This window comes from Apteryx mantelli, chromosome 17, assembly GCF_036417845.1.
Source record: "Apteryx mantelli isolate bAptMan1 chromosome 17, bAptMan1.hap1, whole genome shotgun sequence".
In the NCBI taxonomy this organism is placed as follows: domain Eukaryota; kingdom Metazoa; phylum Chordata; class Aves; order Apterygiformes; family Apterygidae; genus Apteryx; species Apteryx mantelli.
In genome coordinates this window covers 9,072,984-9,094,986 of record NC_089994.1, presented here as the reverse complement: position 1 = coordinate 9,094,986, position 22,003 = coordinate 9,072,984, and the positions used below count along the sequence as shown (strand labels likewise).

Below are 22,003 nucleotides of genomic sequence, written 5' to 3'. Positions count from 1 at the left end.
AGTCTATCTTCAAAGCAAACAGATTCATTTCAAAGGGATTTGCCAAGAGAGTTCACCATACCCATAAAAGGGTAAAGAAAGAACTTTGCACTATTAAAGTGTGGTATGCACAGAAGAAGAGGAAAAGAAAAAAAGAGGTTAAAAAGAGAACAATCAAAACTAATATTCCAAATGCTATTGATAAAATTTTAGCAGCAAACATTACTTTCCAGTTAAGGGTTTTAAAGCAATCTTTCACCATTTAAAATAACACAGGGTCCATAAATAGACACAAATGTAAAACAGCAACATGATTTGAACAAAATACTTTTGGTCCACTGCACTATTTGAGACTCAAGTAAAAGCATGAATAATCTAAAGAGGAATTTTTTCCTCCTTGGCCTCCCCAGTTAAAAAGAGGAATTACAATTCAGTGCACGGGCAAAACAATTCACAGCTGGAAGTACTTTTTTATTATTATTATTACTATTTCCACAGACATACATGACACCCAGTAGTTTTCAGTAAAAGAGAGATGATGCAAAGTGAATGGTGTAAGTCAGGACAGGATCAGGTCCTTAAGCAAACTAATTCACGTGCACCTTGCCTTTGGGAGTCTCTCACAGATATCAGCTGTGATTATAAACAAATACAGAATAGTGCCACTGTAAGAGTGAGGAGACACTGTAAGAGTGAGGAGACACAGCGGTGTTTACCTTAGAGAATTTTATTGAAAGATCTCTATTTAAGGATCTTAGAAACTAACCCTGAAGTTCAAACAGTGTAGCTGTTAGATACCAGTTAAAAAGACTTAAAGGTAATCAAGATCTGCATATCTTTCATGGTAAACCACATTGCATTCATTGAAAACTCACAGCTCACGAGAGTAAGATGGGAATTCTGAATGTACAGACAGCCCGTGCCCAGGAGCTATAGCTAAAAGTATCGAGACAAACAACAAGGTAGCTAGAAAAATAAGAAGCAAGTACATGGATTTTAGTTTCCCCTTACAACTAGGAAAACTCACCTATTTCAAAAGGAAGAGTTACCTGACCGCGCTAAGGAGAAGAAAATACTGTAGAGGTGAACAGCTCTCAAACTGCATCTCTAAGAAATCTTGGCTTTCCAGTATGAACACATTTTAAGTATTAAAGCATATAAGTGTGTATTTTAATATATATAAAACCCTCACAAACACCTTGATTTTTGTAAAAATTATCCAAATGAAATTTAGAATACCAAGAAGTTATTGCACTTGAACACCAAGGAGGAATATAACTGGATGAAGGCTCTGTTTTTTAATGAACACGAAGAAACTACATTTTGCTTTTCAAATAATAATGTAGATCTTGAGTGCAGAAGTCAAGGTTAAAAGCTTGTTTATGAGTATATTTTAGCACAAGGAAGAGAGCAAGATATTGTGGGAAAGGATGAGATTTTTGTTTGCTTTTTAAATAGAATAGGTACATCAAAAATGCTAATTTTTTTATGAAAACAGAGGAAAAAAGCTAATATGAAGTAAGGCAAAAAACTCATCACATAAGAAAAGAGTGGAGAATTTTGAGTGAATAAAATAATTGCTTATAAACTGCTCCTGTATAAATTTAACTAGCATTTCAATGCATTCCTCTTCCAGACTTTCTCAGACTGAAAAAATCAAACTACACACAATCAGAAGAGTATCTCGGGATTAATGAGGATGACAGCTGACTCTGCTTTGAGCAGGAGGTTGGACTAGATGACTTCCTGAGGTCCTTTCCAACCTGAGTTTTCCTATGATCCTATAGCACTACTACAATTAGAAGTAGAATTCTGTCATATTTAATGGCACTATAAGAATTTGTAAGAAGCGCTCAGGAATCACTCTTCAATATTTCTCTTTGGAGCTCTGCCTAGACTAACGGCTGAACGCTCCAGACAATCTACCTACCTCGCACACAGACTCAGACACAGCCGAACAATAGCTATACTATTGCTTTATCTCAGATACTATATGCAGATTACTTAAGTGTTTGAAAGGCATTATAGATCTGCACTCAAATTCCATGACGTGAACACACTCTTAGGTTTAAAGACGTGTGTGTGCACGCATGTGCAAGGGTCTGTTTTCAGTTCAAAAAAGGTACAAAAGACTATGTTTAACAGCACCATCCATATCAATGCAAAGCTGCATGGAATCAAAAATCAGCAAGTATCTTACCTTCAGTGCTGGTCCTTTTTCACTGGCTCTCTCGCTAGCTCTCTTTCCTTCTAGCCCAAGCTGAACAAACAGTTCCAGCAAGTTCATTAATAGTTCATCCACAAGGTGTTCTCCTTGAATGTTAGCAGCTATGTTAGCTAGGGCATTAATGACTGCTAAGGAACAGTGCCTGAGAAGAAAGGGAAGTTATGAAGAAGCAACTCCTCAGTATGAAGTTTTATATTTTCAGTGTCTTATTAGTAGCACTGATCAATAATTCCTGTAATAGGGCTACTGACATGTTTTTTACTCAGGTTCCTTACGAACAGTGGCATGTCACTTTACTGATAATTGGACTATAGTCAATATTTAACTGAAAAGCTGTTTGTTAGCTTTGCCTCTGGCGGTTGTTTTATGCTGCTGTCATCGCCAAAAGAAGATTGCTTTCCTGTAGCAGATACGGCCATAGACAAAAAACAGCAAAGGGCTGTATTTCTGGAATGGGAAAACTCCTCAGCAGAAGAATCAGAACCAGTATCAGTTGTTGTTAAAGCTGGAATTGCACTGGGTCACACAGCATGTGAAAACACATTGACAAGAACAGTCTTCTTGCTCACTCGCACATTGCATTAAAAGATGCCTGGCCAAGCCCAACTACCGATGAAGTCAGTGATAATCTTTAATTATAATAGGTACTGGAATGCATACTTATATACACTGAGAATTAAATTGTTTACAGTTTGTGTTTAATTCCTAACAAGTACTGGGACCACATTAAAAAAAAAAAAAGCTTCATTAGGTTTTATAGGCTAATAGATTAATTACTATAGTGACAGATAACATAAATCATCAATGCCAATTATCATTTATCATCAACTCCTTATAGAAAAAAATCACTAGCTGTAGTGAAAAACATTTTTAAGAATCTGTACATTATGAAGTGTTATTACTTTAAAAATAATTACTAATTTTCAATATCAAAGAAAAAGTATTATTTACAACCTCACTGTAAAACTCATACTGGAAAAAAAATGAAAATCCATGACTTAGCATGAAGGATATTTGATATAGCATCCATACAATTAAGAGAGACAGCTAAGTGTTACCTGTATCCATGATCCTTATAATCTTTCGTGGCAGAGTAAACAACTGAACTTGCTTTAACACTGATCTGCTGAAACAGATTCCACACCTCCTGGTAAATATATTGCTGAAAGAAAACAAATCACTAAGTAGAGCTTATTGAATACAATGTCTCTGCAGAATGATCCCGTAAAAAAAAAAATTTTTTTTTTTTTAATATTATGAAGCTCTTCAAACAGATGTCCACTTATAGCCTGAGCAATAGCTTCAGCTTCCAGAAAGCACACACTGGAAGTACTTTCATTAATGTTTTTAATTGCTCAGATGTGACAAAATGTATCAAGTTCTTTAATTCTGTCTTCCTGATAGAATACTTTTTTTCAGGTCTCAGTTCTACCAATTCTTAATCACTCACACTGAATCATGAATTACTTTGGAAAAAGTCACTCAATTAATCCTTGCATCATTGAAGGAAGCAATCTGTACCTTTAAAAGTTTGGGGTCTATGAGTCTTTGGAATTTAATTACCGATATAAAAAAGGTAATGTGCACCTATTTTGGACGTAGGCCAAGTTTATAAACTATTTAATATCTTTTGAAAACATTGACATTGAGGTGTTTTTTGTTTTTTTGTTTTTTTTAACATTGATGCTTTTACAGGGATTAATTTTCTTTGTGGGGCACCATTTTACACATTGTTAATTAGTTTTTTTTCCCCTGATGCCACTGAGACAAAAGCATTGTACAAGAGCATATATGTAGTGAGGATAAGAAAAAACAAAGAAATCTGAAAATGCAGTTTCTAAAATACAAAGTTTCCCTTTAACCAAAGGAAAAAGATCATGAACTTTGGCTCTCTTGGCCAGCTTTTTCCTTACATTTCCAGTGATAACCAAGCAGCCCAGCTGGTCAATGATGAGTACATCAAGAGGAGAAGGAGGCTGACAGAACTTCTGCTGTAAGATCTGTAGGATGGGTTCCATCACTTTCGGGGTGTCCCGAAGTGCCACTGCAATGTGCCCTAAAGCACGAATTGTGTGGTCAGGAATCAAATGAGCTTCCCTATTACAAAACAAACAGAAAGAACCCAAAACCATACATGTAACTGTTCAACAGTTAACAAGAGCTGCAAACATAGTCACAATCCGTGTAAGAAACAATCCATATACTAAACACAAATATCACTAACAACTTTATTATTACCCCTCCACACACCCACCTACCTCACACCGTAACATTAGAGATGTACTTGCACAGGTCTGTTTTTCAAAAAACCTCAAACCTGCTATCCAAGAGACCCACACTGATCTGTGTGCCAACTATTCTAGAAACATCAGTAGAAAGGGGTAATAGTGATCTGCACAGCGTTAAGACATGACAGTCAAACCAGCTAGTGTAAGATCTTCCCTTGGAAATCTCTTGGTCAGTAAATATCTTAGAAAGGGAAGCAAGTCAGATTCCACAAGTGACAACAAGCTATGTCAAACCATAAAAGCCTGAAGGACACAGCAGAGAATCTCATTCAATCTAGGACTAGAAACAGGCTAGTGCTCACCACAGATTTGCTGATTTTAATCACATAAAAACAACTCCATACCTCTCAGTATCAAAACAAGGGCTCAGCTCTGCAAAGATTTGCACTGGAACCTCCTGATCCCCACACACAAGCTCACTACTCTCAGTGACATTTCATTCTAAAACAATGCTGCCAGTCCTTATGCCCTGGAATAAGCTTAGGTTCACTAAGAGAAGGAAAAATTGGCTTTATGGCTAGCAACTTACTTATCACTCTCTTGTGAGATGTACAGACGGTTAGACAAACTGGCAAGAAAGGCCTCAACAATCACTGGATCTATAGTCAAACCAGCTTTCAAGCACCTGAAAGAACAACAGAAAACTTGCTAGAACAGCCAGTGAAAAATGCATGAATTAAACATTTCACTTTTTAATATTGTAAATGGCAGAAAGAAGAATGCACACTGGGTATTAGGAGAAAAGCTTATACTGAAGTACAAGAGTAGAGTGCCTAGGTAGGCTGAGGAAGGATAAGCAAACACCGCTCAGCAAGTTTAATGCTCCACCTGCCAAAGCCTGCAGCCAGGAGTCTCTACTGGTGCTTTCTCCAGTAACAGTAAAGATGGGGATATGCAATAATGTAATTTTAGAATCCTCTGCATTAGAAACCTTAAACCCTTGTCCCTAGTCACCAACTATTTGTCTTCCCTACAGCTCTGAATAGCCGTCTAAAAGGGTAGAATAATCATTACACTGACTGCATTTGAGTGTATACCAGTCCTTCTACGGGAAGCTCAAGATGATAATCTGAGGAGAAAACAAAAATCCCACTGAGTATTAAAATGGTGACTAGCACAGATTAGGTACATGGGAAGCAAAACAACGCAACTAGACAAGTATTTTACAATTAGGACAAACAGAAGTCAGGGATCATCTGAAGGAAAACAAAGTCATGACCAAAAAAGGCAACAAAAAAAAAAAAAAAAAAAAAAAAAAAAGCTTCGTAGCACAGAGCAGTATCTTCTGAATGGTCACAGTACTCTTCCGCTGGGGAAATAGAACATGTGTTCCAAAACAGCACCTGTCCCCATTTCTACCACACACCTCTTACCTGCAGATGTTGTCTATGGCAATGTCCCGAAGTTGTTCGTACATGGATGGCTGACTTTTCTTGCCAGGCATTACATTTAGCGTGGACTCCGAATGCTCATTGGTTACACTAATTTTGATGTCATTACCACCTACTAAGAACACAGAGTACAGAAATCAACACCTTTTAAAATACCTTCCCCCCAGTCCCACCCCAAGACAAGAGTACATAGGCAGGGTAATACCCAGTAAACAAATGCAAAACAGGCCAATTTACAAGTCAGAGTTGTGCTGAAGAACTTTGAAACTGCATGTGTTGTCACTACCCTCACAAGATATCACTGCATTTTATTACTCCTAAATTTAGTCACCTCTACTTCTCAACTTATCTGTTCTGATACTGCTTTAACTTTAGCCAAAGTGAATTAAATGGAACATTGGGGGGGAGGGGGGGAGGTGTTGTTGATCACAGCTTGATACTATGATTTAAAAAACAACTGCCAGGTGCCACCTAGATGGTCAGAGGACTGCAGCACAGGACCTATGAGGAGAGGCTGACAGACCCAGCCTTGTTCAGTCTGGAGAAGGGAAGGCTTTAGGGGAACCTCACAGCAGCTTCCCAATATGTAAATAAGGTTACAGAGAAGACAGAGCCAGGCTCTTCGCTGAGGTGCACACTGAGAGAATGAGACACAATGGTAATAACAGGGAATGTTCCAGCCGGATGCGTGAATTTTTTTCCACTATGAGAATTATTAAGCTTTGGCTCAGGTTGTGCAGTCTCTGTACTTAGGGCTTTTTCCATTCGAGCCTTCAAAAACCTCCAAGCAGTCTGCTCTGAAAACAGTGCAGAAGGTTGGGCTAGATGACTTTCCAGGGTCCTTTCCACCCTGAATGAGTCTATGATTCTATGAATAGTCAGTAAGCAGCTTACAAAACCTGATCTTATGGTTTTTTTCCCCACACCAAATACTTCTATAATTAAATTAGCTGGAATTCTTGTCCAAAATCAAATAACTATTAGCACCCAGATTAGCAAACTGAATTTACTTTGGGATAATCCAGTTTCTCAAGAAAACAAAGGGCACTTACAAGAAGATCATAACAAGCGTGGAGTTTTGGATAAGACAGGAAGAGACAAATTCTATGCAAAAATAAATAGCACAGAATGGAAGAAAACAATTTGGTGTATTTTATACTAGCGTACAAATCTATTCTGAAAACTTTCCTAAAACAACATTAACTTGCTCAAAATCTGCCTCTATTTGTCTATTTTAATGGCAAAGTTACATTTTCAGTGATAAAACAGGAAAAGTCTTATTTTCCTTTTTTACTTTTTTACTCATTTTCTATCACCAGTAGTATTTATTTTACAGTGAAATCAATATACACAGACCTGGTGAAGCAGTATGATTTGAAAGAAAAAGGCAACTGACCATGTGTAGTATACAAACATTTCACAGTTCTCTTTCCACAAGTAAAACACTCCAAAATTATATTTCTGCACAGTGCTTTTCAGAGTTAGACTGAAGTCTCAGTACACCAATACATCTCTAGGTAACACCAGCTGCCTCACTACTTCTAGTATCAGAACCCGCTATGCACATTTACTCTGGTGCAACTCCACACTACTAAACAAAAGGCAAAAGGGATTAGCTTTCCTTGCTCTGTTTTAAAATGTGGGTTATAATGTGGTAAAGATTAGATTAAAAAGATGAAGCCTCTTAAGACATTTGAATTTGCATGTCCTACCTACTCATTTTCTCTCATTAAAAACACGCAGAATATTCTGTTCCGTTGTTGGCCATTATTGACAAAATTATCACCAATGATTACCTGCCGATTTTCTTGCAGCTTTTTAATATGGCACCTTTCTGCCTCTTACAGACAGAGGTGGTAGATTCTACAAGGCTGTCAAGCTAGGAAAACAGTATTTTTCATGGCAAACCAAAATCACAAAATAAAAAAAAAAAAAATGGAGCCTTGTATTGCTAGCCATTTTTCCAAAATTAACTTCAAACACAGAACAAATTTTAAAAGGCTTACATTTTTAAGGATTTGGAAGTTGAATCACAAAAACACTTGCTCAGCCCTATGTATATGTAAACATCTAAACATCAAAAGGCCATATAAGTTGCAACTTCGTCACTAGCAGATCCTTTGGAATACTGTCGTCTTTTCTTTACCTGTGTGATACTGGCTATGATACTTGTAAAGTTTCACAAGTACAGGGGAAGGTATCACAAGAAAGTCTCTCAGAGATGGATTGACAGAATGAACCACAACAGGGAAGCGCTCACACAAACGACCTAGACCCTAAAAGAGAAAAAAAAAAAAATTAGTATATAACATTTTGTTTGAAGTGACAGCACAACTTTTATTTCAATTGTAAGCTTATGACTTCAGTTCAATACAAAAAACAAAGATAGTTCTGGGGCATTCAGTTTTTAGTGGAATATTTATGCATTTCAAGCTTCTAATTCTTTTAGCTTATCCTAGAGTGTGGCACAGCAGTCAAGCCTTGCAGCTTTCTTCCAGGGTGATTTCACACAAAGTACATGAAATGAACCACACTAAAAATAAAGTTACTGGGTAAATTCTGATATTTAGAAAATCCTGAAAATTTATAATCCTAATTTCGGGGGGGGGGGAATCAAAACCACATCTGTAAGACTATGAGAAAGTGTCCAACAGGAAGAAGACATATAAAAATTAGAATAACCAGGTCATAGTGTTAAATATCAAAATAATCCACCAGTGCTAGTATTTTTTTTTCCTCTGTTTATGTAATACACTATGAAACTGAGCATTTCAGAAATGAAATACTGTTTAAAAAAACTCATCGATATTATTCTTCAAAAAAAACTTGAGCTAAGAAAATTCCAAAAGCACTCCTCTACTGCAGTTCTACTTTCCACATCAGCCCTCTAAAATCTAGATGTAGAACACACTGATGTAAAGTAATACAATTAGTAAATGAAAAACACTCTTCTAGTAACATATAAAATCCCCAAAGATCCCACTCACTGATGTAATAAGGTCAAATACTGTCAAGACAGACCTGCAAACAGCAAATTAGCAGTGGCAAGTGAGCAATGATGACTTTGCTGGAGGTTTTCGACTGCAGCTTTTCTGACAGCTTGATGCACAGGTTTTCTGCACCTTAACTCCAAAAAGCCAACACATAAATTAGTGTTTATCAGAACTGTTACTAGCCCACACAGAACCCTATGCTTATTGGAAACCCTAACACGCATGGAGAATTTGTCATTCACTTTCCTCATCCTACAATTCCTCAAAGATATTTAGCACTTTTTCTGGGAAAAAACAGTTTTGGAAACTTAATATCTGCAATGAACAGCCCTGACAAATATTATGATTAAGGAACAACAGTACTTAAAGTCGATTTTGAGGGTGCTGCTCATTTGACAGAAATCAAGTATTGCAAGGTTCAAAGGAAAAAAATCCTACACGTAATTCAGAGAATGTAATGGGACCAATAAAAAAAGAAAAGTCAGAAAGAGCTTCCTAACACTGATAGCAATGAAGAAAATATTTTCTTTAAAAAAAGACTGAGAATCATTTAAGACATTAATAGCAGTACTCAGTCAAAAATAATTAAAGATTTAGAAAATAAATAGCAGCACATAAGGCAGCAAATATTCATAGTCTGCTCTAGATGAACCAGTAGGATGTTTCTGTTTTCATTTCTATGAAGAAATGTCTAACTAGCTAACTTGATGACTTCTTTGATGAAAGTTAGACTCTTGGATTATACTAGCAAAGTGGATCCCACTGACATTTATCTTAAATTTCTGTGAATATCAACTATGCTCAGAGAACTGCATAAGGTATTGCTACAAGTTTTTTCAAAAAAAAGACATTCCAAAGAGACAGAAGAGTTTTCTTCACCTTGCTCATCTTTCACAGCCCACACCATGAGGTCCACACAGGCAGCATTAGCCTGACAGCGCAGTTTCAAAGGACTCAATTCATTGTGCAGTCGATCAACATCATGAAGAATTTTCTGAAGTTCTGACTGACTGATGTTGAATTGTTCTAGCACAAAATCATGGATTTCCTTCACAAATGAGTTGGGAAGGTCTAAGGAAATAAAAGGAAATACCATTATTCTAGAGGAAGGGAGTCAGTGTATCAGAATGACAGCGGGTATAAAATTCATTGCTTTGTTACGAATGAATTGATTTCATAAAGTTTATGCCCTGCCTGAAAGATAAGTTTCACAGCAAAAGTCCACCAGTAATCAGCCAGTTGAAATGCCAACTATCCCTCCTTTCAGTGATGCCCAAAATACTTTTTTTTTTTCTATTTATATAACATCTTTTACATGAAAACATTTCAAAACACATCACAAACTGTATAGCACACATGAAGTTCCCAGGAAGTGCAACCCCCACCATTCACACAGCATAAACAAGGCAGACAACACTCTGTATTCTAAGCATAATGCACAAAAAATAATAAAAAAAACTATACCTTTCATATAGTATAACGTGTCTCTCAGCATTTTAAACTGAGCAACATAAAGAGGGTCACTGAATGTTTTATAATAGAGATCTGTGTTAGCACCCATCTGTAAGAGAGAAGAAACAATCTGCTAGTTTCAAAATGAAGTATTCCCATTATATGGGTAAAAAAAATGTTTTTATTCATCATGAAACCATTTTTCTCCAGAAGGTAAATAAGCATTTAAAACGGGTACCAAAAGTAACTTCACAGCTTCTCCCCCTACTTTTTTCAAAAGGAAAACTATCACCATTTAGTCCATTAAATAAGATTGAGCCAGTTTTTCAATTCAAAGAGCACAAAGCTGTCTGACAGTTGTTAAAAAAAAAAAAAAAAGATTCAAACCTCATTTTATTGGGACAGCAGAAGGAAGAACTGAAGCTGTTCCCACTTAGGCTTATATTTCAAATATGGCAGACTCAAAAGAAGAGTAGAAAGAACAGCAAAGTTGTTTTCCCACACAGCTGAATACATACTCCGTTCAAGCTGATGCCTCCACTGAAGTAAGACTAACTTGATTAGATGCGACAGAAGCTGTTATATAACTGCAACTAGGGAAGGCGAGAACGATGACTCAGAGGCCTACAGAAACACGTATACTGTGCAATATGCCACCTCTACAAGTAAAGGTCCACAGATTCTAATACTATAAAAATTGCAGAAAGGACACATACAACAGTACCAGTGATTTCCAAGCCAGAAAAAGGAAAAGAATACATTTTATTTACATGAAGACAATGATATTACTAGAACAGGCAACAAAGATCTTAATCTACAGTAAATTAGTTTTGAGCCATTAATGCTGTAATCTAGTGGGATAATAGAGGTCAAGTAGTGGAATGGTTCATTGAAGAGGAAAACTATTTTATATTAGTGGAAAATCTCTCCCCGTCTCCCATTCCACAGTCCAAGGCTAAATTTAAAAAACTGAAAGAACAGATCAAACAGGAACTGAGTATTTTGCAAAGAGGAGATATACCGTACATAAGTAAAAGGCTAATAAATGTATTTCCCAGTATTAACTATTAAAACAGAAAAGACTAATTAATGTATTTCCAAGTATTAATTATTAAGACAAAAAAGTATTCAAGTCATTAGAAAAGGAATTTAGACATACTTCTGCAACTTCAGCTACAACAGCATCTAAGCTCTTTAGAAGAGAATCCCCAACGATCTGTTTTACCTACACAGGAGGAAAAAAAAAAAAAAAAAGGATTCATGTTTCATCAAGAAAAATCCTAGGAAGACAATACAATTTTTGCCCGTCCAAAGGAAACACCAGTCACTTAAATGCAAACTGTCATATAAAATTAAGTCTACAAGAATTTCTGGCTGCAACATGATTTACTGTATTTGGGCTTCTGCGCCCTGTTCCAGAACAGCTGGTGCAGAAAGTAGGCAGAGCCACCAGCTTCTGTCTACTTGCACGAATTCCCAGCAACTAACTCCTTCTAGAAAAGGATCTTATTCTCACTGCAGAAAACAATCCTCTACTTCAACAACCAACAGGACACAAGCTACCTCAGATCAAGTGCTCTGCAAGACACAAACAGGAAGAACTTGACAAAAGCACTATTTGATTTTGCAACTTCTTCACATTCCATATGGGAGCTTTATAGGAATAGTACTGAAGCATGATGTTAAATGTCATAGAAATCACATTGTACTAAACTTGAAAGATAACCAAACACAGCCTTTTATATGCAATTCTAAGAGCAGTTTCCTCTTCAGCCCAAACAAATACTACATTTAATTCTAGCATGGATATCGAAAACCCAATCCCACTGCAGTCTTCATAGCAACCCATCACATACCATGTGCAACAGCTGGCGGAGCATTTCCAGTGGGATATTAAACTCTTTATTGTTAATGCCATTGAAAAGAGGAGAAACTGAAAAGCTAGAGCTGATTGTAGAAAAATAATAATCAGGATCTAGTGCACTCCCATCAGGAAGGTATGAACCTGACCAGAAAAAAGAAACAAGAAATAAAAGTTTAGGGAGAGAGGGAAGGATATATAAATTTTCTTTAATGGCAATGTTTAGTCACTACTCAAAAAGTTATTTCCAACACAGCTAAGTTTTAACTCAAAAGCCATGAAGAGGCTCAATTCAGCTAATCTACTGGTAAATCAAAACACAAAACTATAATGAAAAAATGTGTTCATTAGAAATTCACAATAACTTGGAAAGAATTCATTTTAGCAACTTGCATTCATGTCATGAACACTGCTGACAAGAAGCTTTCCCGTTTACCTAAAAAACATTTACCTAAAATACCATTTACCTAAAAACATTTGTAATGCTATTTTGGTTAAAAGCACAGAAGTACAAAGAACAAAGTCAACACCATCTTGCAGAGATCCCTCCTGTATTAGATCAAGTGAACACATCACAGAGCTTTCATTTTAGAAGAGGAGCAAATTCACTACCGTAATTTGAAGGTATAAGAGAAATCAAATTATTTTTCAGATTCAAATATTTTATTAAGCAATAATTTGTTAACCACAGTGCTTTTGGCACTATTGCACCATTTATTGACAACAACAAAACAAATCATTTTCAGTTCTTTTTTCTAAACCCTTAGCCTTGGCCAGAAAAAAAAACAAGGCCATCAATCTTGCTTCAGAAAAATAAGACTATCAAAGTATATTATGGGAAGTAATACAAGGGTTGCCTATATCCGAAACATCTGGTAGAAGTCAGCATTGAAAATAAAACTCTGATTAGAGGAATGATAATTCTGTTAGTGTCACAATTATTATGATTCAGCAATTTTTACAAAAATGGGCACCACCCACCAATGGTTTTAAGACAATTAGTGTTCTTCTACTACTGTTTCCATCTACTCCACTGCCCGTCCCCCTTTTTATTTAATTCAAAACATGAAGAATCTAAAGCTGAAGAGTTACAGGTTGGTGCAACAGGGTGGACAGAGGATAAACAGGTCTCTTCTTACCTGGTCATTTAACAATGACATTTTAATTACCCTGCACCCCAGTGATATGATTAAGGAAGACAGATGCCTCTACAAATATTAACATGAAGGAAAGAGAAGAGTCATGTGGAAGAAGCTAATTTAAGCCAGGGAGCCAGAGAGGAGAATGACCCAGAAAGGGAGAAAACCCAAACTGTTAAAAACCTCAGAAAACAGACAAAAACAGAGACACCAAAACACCTTAGATACAGAACGAGTTCTCCACTTGATTCACACAAGACTTGTTTTATTTAAGCCCTGCACTGACATGTCACAGTATAGAAGTCACAGCTAGAACTCTACCAAAAGCCTGTGGTTAAGAGTTCATTTATTAACTCAGGACGGTTTTTCAAATCTCTCCTTTCTGGGAAACAGTAACTGATATATATTAGTGAGTACTGTGCTTCAGTGTCTCCTGTATCATTTTTCACTTTGATTTTCCAAGGACAATTTTTCACTTCAGCAAATTACTTGAGCTTACACAATGATCTATATCAATTTTACTTCAAACGGAGTAGTTGTTTTGAATCTGTACAACATGCCAGAGAGGTTTTAAAATTGCAGACTCTAGTTTACCAATTTGTCTAGTGAAGCACAATATTAATAGTTATTTCTGAAAGTTACTCAGCCTAATCTCGTGAAATATTTTTGGCCTAGTTGAATTAAGCTCTTCAGTTCTAGGCACAGCTTAGCAGTCAGGAAATCATGTCTCTCTCAGAAGACTGCCAGAAACAACTGAGCCTGGAAACCACTGGGGTTAGCAATAACAACTTCCTACTGTCTTTACAGCTCAAAATTTTTCAGAATCCTAGCAAGCACGTGCTAGAGAATTACTATAAGAATCCTAGAGGGCAAAGAAAGAGGTCAAAGGGATTTTGCTTCTCAAAGTTTTCTGTAAGGCATAACAAAAATCAAGAATCACTGTTCCTTCACAAAACAATTTACCTTCAAAGTAATGAATTGCAGATCCTCCAGGAGAGCTGGGAGGGGGAATTCCACGCTCAGGACTAACCTGAAACATTGCACAAGATATATTTATAAAACATTAAGAAATCTCCCAGAGAACAGATTCACACATTTTATAAAGATACACAGCTTCCAGCAAAAATAACAGGAACTGTGTATTGCCAGGCCTAACAGCTCAGTTTCAACCAAAAATAGGAAGTTAAAGAAAGCTAGTCAGTGCTTCTGATTAAAGGAAACAGATCAGAATGATGATTCCCGTATTGCACATAACTGTGCCAATGGCAAACTGATCTCAGAACACGCATCTGAATTCATTTTCCCCCTAAGACAATGAACACCCACAGCTCCTGTTGAAACCAGTGAGAGCTCACTTCTGAAAAAACTCCAGCCATCAAGTGCCAGTTTCCCAAATTCTCAGATATAAATTATCATTCTTTTCTCAGGAGGGTAACATAAGGAATAGGATTTGTCAACCATTCCACAATAAGACAATTGTTAGTTTAACTGTCACTAATTATTTTGTAGCTCAGGAAGAGCTCTAGAACCAAAATAAAGATCTCTGAATCTGTATAAATAATGTGTTAAGAGACTGTCTGCACATCCAAAGCTTAAGGCTGTCTTAATTCCACCAAGAACACAAAATAATTTAAGCAAGAACTTCATCATAGAGCAAGTCATACAGACCTGAGAGATGCTAGATACACTGCTGGCCTTTCTCTTTAATGTTCCTTCTTGGCAGACAGTGAGTAGAGAACTGGGAAGAATTGATCTGAAATCATTAAACGATCGTCGTCGAATTCCTTCAAGCTCTTCTGGAACTCTAAGGGAATGCGGGGGAATTTTAGGGAAAAGCTTTGATAGAAGAGCCTCCTCTGAATTGCTGTAGCGACCGAAGGCTCGAGAAATTCCTATCAGGCAGGGTACTGCATATTTGCATAAATATTCTGGAAAAGAAAAATAGATATAACAGTATATCAGCAATAACTTAAAACTTCCTCTCCCCATTTTTGCTACCAGTTCACTAAACAGCGTTTCAGCAAAATGTGCTTCACAGACCTACTTGTGCAAACAGGGAAAAAAAACACAAAGGTATCGTAAACTAATACACTTCTAGCTTCAATATTTACTAGTCAGCAACAAGAAAATATGCGGTAAGAAAAGTCTTGGTCAAAGGAAAAAGCTTTTCACTTTTCAGAAGTGATCCTGACAATTAGAAAACACAAGAGAAGTTCAGAGGACAGGAGTTAAAGATACAGTAAAAATATAAAGAGTTATTTTAACAGTACCTTTATCATGCATTTGGGGGGTCTGGCACATTCCCAGCAGAAACTGCATTACTTGCAGAACTGCATCCAAAATCTAAAGCAGTCAAGACAGAGGTACAAAAACATCTTTTGGTAAAGAGTTATTATTACTTTATACTAGATCATTACAGTTACTCAGATGAAACTCGCAAATACTAACTTAAGGATCTCTTTAAACAGGATTTTTTTCATGTTACGTGATTAAAAAAAATACATTGCCCTCCTTCTTAACGCAACTTCCTTAGCATAAATAGTCTTCAGCTAACTGATGTGTACTAGCAGAATAAAACTGCAGCAGTCCTAACCTTAATATCAAAACTTGAATTTTAAAACGCTGGGCTCAGTGATCAACACCCTTTGACTGTCAGAAGTGAAAACAGGTTTATGAATAACTTCTGAGTACCTGACCTACTTGTGTTAATTAACACAAGTAAAGTGATGCAAAAGGATACATAGTCTTGCAAGAAAGAAAGTAGATGTGGTACTCTCTTCTCTAGACATTTCTCAGCCTTGCAGAATTAGAGAACTGGGTACAACATCAACCCAAATTTAGAGCAAACTTTACCTGCTCCCTAAGAGATGCATCCCTGTAAGCGACATCTGATAACAACGTCACCAAGCAGAAGCTGAAGTTTTCTGCAACTGGAAGCAAGCCTGCAAAATAAAAGATGGAAAATTAGTCACTTAAGCGTTGTCAGAGAGAATCAACATATAAAGAACAAATAATAATACAACAAAATGACTTAAGTGATTCCCCATGTCATACAGTTCCGAAATTATCTGCAGATAAATACCATGTATAAGATTTAAAAGTACAGTCTAATCATAACTTAAGCATGAGATGTTAAAAGAATATTTTAAATTGTTAAAAAGTTTTCCAGGCTTTCAACTAATTTTCAAAAAACACTAAACTAATTAAATTTTATAATATCCCTTGTGATACAAGAAATATTCTTTTATTCATTTTAAGAGACCTTAAGAGAGCAAGAAATTAAGTGGCTTAAGGAGCAACTAAGTATCAAAACTAAAAGCAGAGCATACAAATCTCAGGTTCCACTCTCCTGCTTTAGCTACTATATAATTTCTTTCAATTTAGCATTAAAATGTATTGAGTGCTTAATTATTTGGAAAGTACAATTTATCACAAAGCAGTCAAACAGGAAACCTGGGAGCTATCAAATTCCTCTCTGGTTTCTAAAGAACAATCAATTTTAAAGGCAGTCATGTCAACAGCTGAGGACACAACAGGACTTACCACCTCCCCTTGTACTATGTCCTGAATAACCTTCATTATTTCCATTTCCTAGCTGGTATTCCATGAGAATAATCAAAAAACCCAAACATTACCTCTGCCTTTCCGTGCATTGCTTTCTTCTATCCATTGGACTTTGGGAAGACCCCTCAGAAGTCGAAGGAGGTAAGGAACTACATTATCTTTGTGCTGAAAAGGAAAATATTTTATTTAAAATGGAGAAGAAAAGTTGAACAATATAATCTCAAGGTATATTGGAGATATGGAGGAAGAGTACATTAGCTACATTACTCTACAGGCTGCCTAAATACTGCAAAATTGATTTCAACACAAGCAAAGATAAGTCAACCACTTAATTCAGTGCTATAAATCGAATCACGTCATTCTAAGCAACAGTTCATTCTCTGTAAAATTTGAGGTTAAGTATTACTCTGGATCTTTTTTCTCTAACTCATTCATTGGTATACAGCAAAACACACAGCAATGTCACAAAATAACTTTAAAGTCGCTAGAAAATCAGAAGTTCTAGGTCCCAACTCAGTATATGGAAGCTACCCCACAGCTTTAGGCAAGGCAAGCCACAAGACACATGTTTAACTCCTCATTTTCCTAATCTGCACTTTTTTTCCTTACAGGATTGGATTAATTAATACTAACTGCTGGTTTTGAAAATGTCAGGCATCAAAAAAATGCTAAGAAACATTAATACAGTTACCTTGTTTAAACTTCATACCACACAAAACAACACAAAAAGGACAAAGTTGATAATAAAGTTGTTTCTATTCAACTATATTGCACTAGATAGACACTAAACAGAAGGAAATTCAGGCCTAATCCAAATCCCATCCACACTGAAGGACTTAAACTGATGTCTAATGACTTTGGACCTAGGACTAAGCACATCCTTTCATTCTTCTGCAAGAAAATACCACTACTAGAGTTCAAAGGGAATATAACCAGCCCTTCACAAAGGCTGACAGCTTCCTAGTTCATGGACATAAAAGGGATGTTCATACACAATGCAACCTATGTGCACGTCTGTCTTTTTATTTTAGATATAAAAAAAGCCATTACACATCTGACTTTCGGGAGCAGGAGTATGTTTGAACATAACTATCATTTAGAGGCAGGTGTGGAAAGGACAAGCAATGGCACATATGTTTTGAGCAAATCCTCCTGAATAGCTTGCCTATACCTTTGAAGTCTTTTCTCACTTTCATATTCAGAAACCACACATTCTAAGCAAGGAACTTCTACACCTCATGCTTCCTTTTAAAAGCCACTCTCCTCCCTTATCTATTATCTCCAATTCAATGCCATAGAGTCAATTCATCAACTACTTTTTAAGATTTGCAAGCAACCACTTTTGTGTTGGCTACATTCCCCCATAAACCTCTGTAAAGCAATTTAACCTTTCCTTTCCCTCCTTAATAAGCTGTGTTTTGCTATGATGTCCACAGAAAAACAGGACAGCAGTTTGGCTGTGACAGTGCCATGACCACTGTTCATCACACTCCTCAGTACTGTCCTTACCTCCTTGTGCTCTCCTGCCTGTACCCATCCGTTATCTCTGACCTTGTATTTAGTCAACTCTTTAGAGGAAGGACACTTGCATATGTGTAACACATTCATGATTTTAAGGTTCTTGACACTACAGTAATTTAAATGTATAGTAAATACCAACTTTTCATTCACTGAATGACTATATCTGAATTATTCCAAAATCCTTCTGTTACATGCAGTTAACATGAGACAGAAAAAAATAATACCTGAAGATCAGATTCAATCAGAAAGATTCCCAAAGCAATTACAGCATCTCTACGACGTTCATCTAACTGGAAAATCCCATGGAAATCCACTGGACACATACAGAGCAGTTTTTGTACCTGAAAAAAAGCGGAGGGAAAGGCCAGGAGAATAAGACCAGAAATGTCAAAACACAATCCAAAATAACAACAGTACATGTGTTAAAACTACCTTTCAAATACCCACCAGTAGACCTGAAGAGAGCAATGCAAACAGCCCCCAGCTTTTCACTGATGGAGAAGAGAGCAGGCCATCACATCCATGCCCTAGAGCACGCCAAGCAATAGGCCTGGGTAGTGCTAATGCAATTGCAAATATTTTCACAGCAGAGAAACAAGCTGACAGGCTGCAATTTTCAGAAAGACTCGTTTAGACTTCCTATAGTTGAAGTGGACTGTAGCATTTCCCTTTTCTGGAAGGGAATCAGATGGCCATATTACCCCTCATTTAGTCATCAGTCTTTTAATGAAATCATCTAATGGCTAGGAAAGAGTGAAGAATGACAGATATTAGAAAAAGAGAAAAAAATCTACAAATAAGTGTCAAACTTCTTACCACAACGAGGGTCAACTTAAAAATTTTCTTCAACTAATTCATTGGGCATTTTGGATGTGCAAGAAATATGCAATAGGCACACATATGGTATCTACTCAATCCCTGTAAACAAGAACCAGGTGGGTGGAGCTTTTGTTACAGTTGCACCAATGCTTCCTTCGTACACAGCACTCAAAAATAAACTCTGCTGCTTAGATGAGTGTGACTTTTGCTCAAATCCTTTTAACATAACAGATTAAGTTTCCAGAACTATTATTTTCCCCACTACTTACCCTTTATTTCATTCCATACCCAGCTAACACACAACTGAAGAATATACCAAATCCCTCAGATATTTAGTTTGCCTACAGAACAGTAAAAAGGGGGAAAATGCAACAAGCATATGGACTTTCCATAAATCTCCTTGATGTTAATAAATACTACCAAGAAGAGACTGTCATAATGAATACTTACGTTTGAATGTCAAGTCCCTTCCTATTTAGATAACCCACTTTAAACACCCTGCCTTGAAATTTCTAAACCAAGGAACTGTTTCCCTAGAGGATTAGAAGAACTTACTGGGGGGCCAGTGGAAGGTAAGATTCTGATCCTTAAACTGCGACACCTTGTAATTACAAAACCTGTAAATTAGTATGAATAATCCTCTTGCTTAACATAAAGTACAGCAAAGGAAATACAAACTTTGGAAAATAACTTTTAATGCATGTACTCCACATCAGGTTATTATTCTGAAAAACATGAGTAAATACCTTTAACGAGATATAACTGTTAATATAATTTAACTCCTGGTATACATTCTTATAAATGACAGAATCACTGGATACTGCTGAACCAATAGTGGGATGTAAAAGAACTATTTACAGTTAGCTGTCAGACTAGTGGCAAGTTTCCAGAACAAGAACTAAGAAAAAAGTCTGAAACAGCTGGCCAAAAATAAGTCATATACTATAGCATCAGCACAGAGCTGTACTTTTCAACAATTTAATCATCTTTCATTAACGCATGAGGCAATTTAGGAGTTCAGCCACTTTATGCACAGAGAAGCCAACTACCAAAACGTTAGGCTGTCTTATTCCTCTTCTCCTGCACAATTTGAACAAACCAGCTGTTTCACATGAGCAATAAAGACCCACAAAGGGAACTGTTCCAAGACTAAAATTCACCTATTTAGGTTTGCATTGAATCGATCCTCATCTTAATCGGACAGTTTTCACCTTTAGGTAATTGCATCACTTTGATTTAACCTGATATGTGGGTTTAAGCAAGCAGAGCTAATTATGCTAATCAAGCTAGTTATGCCTCAAGACTATGTTCCATAAACTTCTGGGATACACAGTCACCCCGTAGCTCTTGAGGACCGCTTTTCTCCATGTTGTGAAGCGCACCAGCACGCGACTGCCGCGCCCTCCTCCCACAGCAACACCTCAACCCACGCAGTTATTTATGTTTCAGCAAAGAGGAGCCACAAAAGGCCACAGAGCAGCTCGCAGCACACGCGCAGCGCTCAGACAGCAGCCCCCCATGCACACGCGCACAGCTCGCGCGATGAGCTGGGCTACACGGCCAGTGCAGCCCCCACCAGGCCTGGCCCCGCGCAGCGGCGGCCGCGGCTCCCACCCGCAACGGGACACGCTCACGCGCAGACACCCGCGCTCGTCCCTGCCTCTCCCCACGCACATGCACGCGTGGATGACACGGCCACGACGCGCAGCCCTCCTGACACGCAGCTGCAACCCGCTCCACCGCCCCGCGACGCGCACAGCCGCGACCCCCGACACACGGCCCAAGCGTGGGAGGCCTCCCCACGCGCACCCCACGCCTCCTCCACAGAGGAAGCCTGACGCCTCCTCACCTAACATCCGTGGCGCCTCCCCTCCCACACGCGGCTACGACACGCGTGGCGCCTCCCCTCCCCCACACGCAGCCCGACACGCGTGGGGCCTTTCCTGCCACACACAGTCACAAACACGCACACGCAGCCCGACACGCGTGGGGCCTTTCCTGCCACACACAGTCACAAACACGCACACGCAACCCCGACACGCGTGGCAGCCCCGACACCCGTGGCACGGCCCTCCCACACGCAGCCGCACACACGCGGCCCCGACACGCGTGGCGGCCCCCCCACCCGCGGGGCCCGCTCCGCCCTCACCTTCTCCAGAGGCGCCGGGCTCTGCACCGCCAGCGACCGCGCCAGCGACAGCACCGTGTTGAAGTAGAAGCCGCGCGCGGTGCCCGTGCTGCTCCCCCGCCCCGCACCCGCCCCCACGGCGGGAGCAGCCGCCGCCGTTGCCGCCGTGGCCGTCGCCGCCGCTGCGGCCGTCGCGGCGGCCGCTGCCGCCGCCGCTACCGCCGCCGCCGCCATGTTGTGGGGGAGGGGGAGCCCGCGCCTCGCCCCCAAGACGGGCCGCCGCCGCGCCTCTCGCGAGACCGCCGCCCCCCCCGCGGGACCACGCAGGGCCAATCGCGCCACAAAGATGGCGGCGCCCGCGGCGGCTTCGCTCACAGAGGGTTGTTACTGCCCCTTCCTGCCTCTTCCCTTGTGCCGTTTCCCTTGCCCGGCCCTGACTGCAAGCTCAGCCCGCCCCCCACCTTCTTCCCCCGTCGCCGCGATGGTCCCTTCCAGCCACCGCCCGCCCCCAGCAGCGCGGCCGCGCGCTCGCCCCGCCCCGGGGGGCGCCGCCATGGTTCCGCCCGGCGCGGCGGCGGCCTGCGGGCGGAAGGAGCCGGGGTCGAGCGGCGGTGAGCAGCGGCGGGCGGGAGCGGGCAGCG

At 39.0% G+C, this 22,003-nt stretch overlaps 1 protein-coding gene across 3 annotated transcripts in view; it reads right to left on the bottom strand.

Moving 5' to 3' along the window:
* PI4KA (phosphatidylinositol 4-kinase alpha) overlaps positions 1-21,596 on the bottom strand; it is a 66,569-nt gene extending 44,973 nt beyond the window's left edge. The window contains exons 1-18 of one of the 3 annotated variants that reach the window (XM_067306930.1): positions 21,384-21,596; positions 18,640-18,756; positions 16,966-17,059; positions 16,184-16,272; positions 15,601-15,673; positions 14,999-15,258; positions 14,294-14,360; positions 12,187-12,335; positions 11,490-11,555; positions 10,343-10,439; positions 9,758-9,949; positions 8,907-9,007; positions 8,032-8,161; positions 5,868-6,000; positions 5,024-5,119; positions 4,120-4,303; positions 3,265-3,368; positions 2,180-2,348 (exon numbers count right to left, since the gene is read on the bottom strand). In XM_067306930.1, the coding sequence (XP_067163031.1) occupies positions 2,180-2,348; positions 3,265-3,368; positions 4,120-4,303; positions 5,024-5,119; positions 5,868-6,000; positions 8,032-8,161; positions 8,907-9,007; positions 9,758-9,949; positions 10,343-10,439; positions 11,490-11,555; positions 12,187-12,335; positions 14,294-14,360; positions 14,999-15,258; positions 15,601-15,673; positions 16,184-16,272; positions 16,966-17,059; positions 18,640-18,756; positions 21,384-21,596 (2,334 nt within the window). Of the gene's footprint in view, positions 1-2,179; positions 2,349-3,264; positions 3,369-4,119; positions 4,304-5,023; positions 5,120-5,867; positions 6,001-8,031; positions 8,162-8,906; positions 9,008-9,757; positions 9,950-10,342; positions 10,440-11,489; positions 11,556-12,186; positions 12,336-14,293; positions 14,361-14,998; positions 15,259-15,600; positions 15,674-16,183; positions 16,273-16,965; positions 17,060-18,639; positions 18,757-18,862; positions 19,163-21,383 lie in introns of those variants that run through there. The other 2 variants (XM_067306932.1, XM_067306931.1) reach the window with 2 other exon arrangements.
* Positions 21,597-22,003: the final 407 nt, after the last annotated feature.